Source organism: Chaetura pelagica, unplaced genomic scaffold, assembly GCF_000747805.2.
Source record: "Chaetura pelagica isolate M959 unplaced genomic scaffold, ChaPel_1.0 scaffold138, whole genome shotgun sequence".
Classification (NCBI taxonomy): Eukaryota; Metazoa; Chordata; class Aves; order Apodiformes; family Apodidae; genus Chaetura; species Chaetura pelagica.
This window is the reverse complement of record NW_009954215.1, coordinates 1,770,032-1,775,843: the sequence shown is the minus strand read 5'-3', so window position 1 is coordinate 1,775,843 and position 5,812 is coordinate 1,770,032. Positions and strand designations below refer to the sequence as shown.

Sequence of the window (5,812 nt, the reverse complement as noted above, 5' to 3'; positions counted from 1 at the left end):
CTGAAGAAAAGCATCAGCATTATACAGATAATGAAAATAGTTTTAAATTCTTAACTCACCCAGGGATTAAGTTTTACCAGCAATACCAATGTAGAAATGTTTTTTTTGCACTGAGTTGTAGCAGAACATCACACACTACTTACAGCAAACCAACACTATTCCTTTTAATGTCATTACTTTCCAGTTCCCTTCTGCAAGCAAATTTTATTAATCATGAAACACTTAAGGCACAAGCAGAAATAAAAATAAATAGCTTCTATAAAAAAGGTCAAATACGTAATTAGTACACCTTATTTGAGACTTGTCTCACTGAATAAACAGACTTTAAAACACTATTCAGATCCTAAAAATACACTAGTGAAATTGCTTCTTTATCCTGAGGACTTCATACACACAATAATAATTTAACAGCTACAATTGTCTGAAACATCTGTTCACTCATCTTTCATTTTTTAAGTAACCAAATAAAACAGTTAGTTCCTCTGTGGATTTCTACTCCTACTGGGATGCCCAGCATCAGGACCGCCCGATTCCCTCTGTGGGATTCACGCAGCAACACCCACAAAATTGTTCCCACAAGGACATGTAGGATAGACACCAATCAGAGGAATTCAATTCACCACATCTGAGCATCTACAGTGAAGCTAACTACACAGCAGCCAGTCACCTGAGACTCTCTATTATCAATGGAAAGTAGACACTTCTGTAGTAAAAGTACACACAATGTGCAGTTCGGCATACCTTAAAGCAGATGTTTAAAACGACCTATTTTCCAACACTGACTGTAAACAGAGCTTACACTGATAAGCCACATTGCAGATGTCCACGCTACAGATACTGAAAGTCAATTAAAATTAATTTCACCTTAAGTTTATAGACAGGTATCCTCTTCCATGTCTGCCTGAGCAGCTGTAGATGGAATTGGAATGACCCGTCTGTCCTGAGAGGGCAGCTATCTTCTCCACCTCTCTGCCAGCAAAACAGACTGTAGAAGCAGCTCCCTGCCATCTGCCCTCTTCCATTAAGTCCTGTAGTCAAAGCCATACAGGTATCTTGCATCACTCTTGACCACTGGGTTATGCTAAACAGGTTGACTGGGCAGATTTTGCATTGATCCCATCCTCTGTCTGAGCTAAGCAGCGCTGGGCTCCCACAGTGACATATAATTGTAAGCAATATAATAAGTAGTACAGCTGCTGGCTAAAGGAATGTATGCTTATAGCCTAAGCAGGCTTTCTTTTACTATTGAGAGACCACTGAGGAATTCAGATATTCCTCAAAGTGGTTTATTATCTTGTAAAAGAGGGTTGAGTCTTCTCTTTACAATTATCATTAAGTAAGATATTATTTCAAGCTTACCATTTAACAACTTCAAGGCATAAAATCCCATTCAAATAAATCAAAGGCTCCTTTACTGGTTTGATTTCAATTTACTGCAACCACAGAAATCTCAACAGTCCCTGTTCTGAGATAGATACGCACATTTAAAAAATACCAGTGATCACACCTGCATTCAGACCTGATCCTCAGCTAACAAAACAGATCTATAATTATTTTTCACTTTTTCCTAGTCTCCTGTGTGCAGTTACACAGTGTATTTTGTGAACAGGAATGTTAAAAATCCATTTGAAGAAAAAAGGGAAGTTCCTTATGTATAGCTGGATTGTTTTGAGGTGGATTCTTGCATTCACATTACCTTCCTTCCCGTGCTCTTTTTCTTCAAAATCTTAATTATATCTTGAACACAATGAAACAGCAGAAAAGATTGAAAGTGTCAAGACTCCCATGTACTTCAACATTTTGCTCCTTGAGGGGCAAAGGAAGAAGTTGTAGACAGACAAGGCAAAAGCTCACTGCAGTGTTTAGTTAGGTCTTACTGTGCAGGAGCTGCTTATGACTGATGCTTCTCCCAGGTGTGAATATGCAGCATCCACCCTATAGAACTCTGACCAAACTTAGTTATCTTTATTCTCCCAGTTAAGATAAAAGCTGTACAGATATATTTCAGGTTTTTACATTCAATGAATTAATGAATTTGCTGTATAGTTTTTGTGTAGAATAAAGCAAGTTTGCCCCTACAAAGAAGTGGTCCCTACAAATACACCACTTCAGTTTTCTCTCAAAAAAACAAATTCAATGCCACTTCTTAGATAAGAAACCCATTAGATTTTGTTCTGCAAAAGCAGTCTTGCACTGATAACAATTGTCAAGTCCAACAACTGATGCTTTCATGTTCTATTCCCTTTTTTCTAGCAATTATGATTTGCTTGAAAATTAACTTACAGTTAATATTTCTCCCCAGCGAAGTGGTCTGACATGAGGTGCAAATGCTTGGGCTGCCCTGTAAGTCAGTTGTTCCCAGAAGAGATGGGCTGGCAGCATGAAAATAATTAAATGTCAATATACAATTGGCCTTTTTTATGAAAAATAAACAGGCACAAGGACAAACTGTTCCACTGCTTATACTAACCGACAAATGTTGAGATGACTGATTATTCGGAACACAGCAATGAGGCTTCAGTGTGGTTTACTGACTTTTATAAACTCAGTTAACAATTTAGAATGTGTTCAGAACTAAAGTTCTTATTTCTCTGATGATTCTTCATCTGCATTGACCTTCTCTCTTTGGAGCCACATAAATGCTGACTTTGCTGTGCCATCTCCACTCTGTTGGGAAAAGCAAATGAAGGTAGCCCAGACAAAGCCACAGAGCCCAGTGTAGGCTGTTCGCAGGTAAACAGGGACCAAAATGAAGTTTGAAAGCTGTGTTGGAAGGAAAGAGAGCTCAGTTAGTGCTCCAGGCATTGTTAAGTCCTACACTTACACATCCAGCAACTTCCACTGACTTCTGACTAGATTAGATATACTAAAAATGTTTTGGATTAGGTTTTATGAGAAAGAAAGGCTAACTTGAGTTACACTAAAAACTCACCTGCACAAAAGGCCAGTACATCAGTCCTGTCTGAAATGAAAATGAATAATTTGTTACTCTTAGACTTCAGCCACAAAGATTCATTTTTGTTACCAGATTTAGCAAAGACTATGGCATATTTGAGTAAAGTGAATAAAAGCTGTTTAAATGTAAATTAAATTGCTTAAATTAAGGCTGCAATATTAAACTTCTTCATGAGCCACTAGACTGGGAGTTTCTCAAACACATTATCCTAACTAATTTTAAATACAAAACTCTAGGCACAGTTAAGTCTTCATAGTCACCTGACACCAGATACATAACCATATTTACCAGATGGATGAACAAATGTTTAAGTGTCTGAACATTTGTCTCAACCATGAATGAAAAATATCACTGAATGCTATTTATTTCACACTTGAAATGCTCCTTCTTGTTACACTGCATGTAAGGCTATTTTTTTCAAAAAACAATGATAATTTACTGATAGAACATGTCAATAGAAACCGTATGTTTTGACAGGATGTAATGGTCACTGGTTTTAGAATCATACTCCATAGGAATGAAAATTATCCTTTTCTATCCTACTCATATAGTCCCACAGTGTGGAGAGTAATTCACATTACATCACAGTTTCTCCTTCTATTGTATTTTTTTCTACTAATCTATCTTTCTTCTTGTGCCTGAGAAGTCTTTAAAATTCTTAATTTATGCAGCTCTGAAGTAGCATGGGTTATTTTTTCCTGTGTATGTAGAAAGGCAAACCAAAACCAGCTATTTATACCAACATAATCTTAAAACAAGGGGTCGTGTTTCTGAAAGTGAGAAGACTGCATTGAAAAATACAGGCTGAAATTGATTGCTAAAAAAGATGTTTGTGTATCAAATTATTTTTAGAGGTGTACATGTAGGTGTTGTAAACAGTATTAATAACTAAACAGTGGTGTATGGATACTTCTTAAGATAAACTGTAGTACAGTCTTAATCAGTGTTGTATTGTAGGGCTCTCATTCAAACAGAGCTGGGTGCAAGTGATAAGTATATAAACATTGTACATTTTTTATATGGCATAATTTCATCCATTTGGCAGCAGTGCCTGCTGCAAACTACCGTGACTTCAGATGACTGCTGGTACTTACAGCTTCCTACACATAATCAAATAATGAAGTGAGAGAAATGCTGTCAAAGGAAGCAATATTTCAAATACTTGATCTATTTTTTTTTTTCTTAAGTGGGTGATAAGTGACTAGCTTGCCTCACCTTATATGTATTCCAAAATTTCTTTTTACAGTCTGAGAAGATGTCCTCTTTCCTCTGCAGAATGCTCATACCTAGTATCAAAATATTTACAACAGTCAGAAAAATGGCAAAAATGAAATGTTCACTTATTTGAATTATATCCTGAACTCTTCTCAAAATACACTGAAATAGTTTTGAAAGCTGATATCATTACAAAGAAAAAATTCCAGATCCTTAACCATGCTACATCATCTCATCCATTGACTTGGCTCTCAGTGTTGACATCAAAGATCAACTGGAATATATTTTATATTTGTATAATATACTGAATTATATAATCCACCAGTGGTATGGCAGTGGAACAGATTTGCTGAAAGTACCTTTTACACCTGTGAGATAGACAGAATAAGGCATTCTGCACATTGTTGAATTGCCAGATTTGACTCAGATCCACGAAGGTATTACATTGTTTAATGAATCAATCTAAAATCAAAAGCTACCTATTTGAGCATAAGCAAAGGCCCAAAGGTGCTCAGACCAGCTATGGTATGTCTAGATATCCGTATCTCACAAGGTTATCAGTATATGTCAATGGATACATTCTTTTGCTGCCCACTTTAGAGATTTTTTCCCATTCCTTTTGTGATCCATGTGGTCCTTCACATTTTTCTGGTCTGCTTACATTCTGATACAGGCAGATAGGAATTTGAAAGTAAGTATCTGATGTTTGACTTCTTCCCTCACTTCATTTCTCTTCAATCACAAACGGAATTATTTCCTGTCAGACTCATAAAATGCCGATCTCACAATACCAGGCAAGAAGAGTACCCGTCTTGATTTTCTTCTATATGAAGTTTAAATTAAATGAGACTCTTGTTTTACATTAGTCTCGCCTATTAATTTTCTTACTCACTATTATTTTAGAAACAGATACAAGTCTTCTCTAAGTCTCTTACTAACTTTTGAGATTATGCATTGCCACCTAACAGCAGTAAGCTGTATTTCTATACATTCTTATAGCAGAAGATGGTACAGTTTACTTGCTGAACTTCACTATTTGCTGACAGTTACAGCTAATTGTGTTTCGAAAATGAGTCCGATGATGTTGAGCACTGAGCAGAGCAATTCAAGCAGGTACAATTCTTGTAAGGTGCTTTGAATTCCTTGCAACTAATTACAACCTACGCACGCAACCAGCCCAGGGCAGGACTCCTCTTTGGCTCAGCACCCCCACATTTAAAGCTCCTAAGTGCTGCAGGCGGCAGAGGACCCGCAGGGAAGAGCTACCGGCGCTGGCAGGTCCCAAATCGCTTCCCCAGCTCCCAGCGCAGCTCTGCGAGGGGCTGCGGCGTTTTCCGAGGCCTTGTGCCGGCAGTGCCTCGGCGGGGACACACGGCACGCAGCGAGCCCGCTGCCCAAGCCCTACACAGCCCCACACTGGCGTTTCAGGGGCTGCGGCAGCCGGCCCGCAGCGATCACCGCCCGGCAGGTCGGGCGGCCAGGGCGGTACACAACCACCCCGTCCTACCTGGAGTGAAAAGTCCTGCTTTAGGTGCGCGCACTCCGAGCTTGCACCTGCCTGCGTGCGCCGGGTTCCTCCGATCGACGCCCCCCGCCGCTCGGCGAGCCCGCCCGCCCCCAGACGGCGGGACTTACCCGGGG

At 39.2% G+C, this 5,812-nt stretch overlaps 1 protein-coding gene across 1 annotated transcript; it reads right to left on the bottom strand.

Annotated features, from left to right (window-relative positions):
* Positions 1-2,583: 2,583 nt before the first annotated feature.
* Positions 2,584-4,240, bottom strand: MPV17L (MPV17 mitochondrial membrane protein-like). Its single transcript, XM_010003216.1, has 3 exons — positions 4,172-4,240; positions 2,933-2,962; positions 2,584-2,763 (listed from the first exon to the last, which is right to left on the bottom strand). The coding sequence occupies exons 1-3, from the start codon at positions 4,238-4,240 to the stop codon at positions 2,584-2,586; spliced, it is 279 nt and encodes a 92-aa protein (XP_010001518.1).
* Between the last annotated feature and the right edge of the window lie 1,572 nt (positions 4,241-5,812).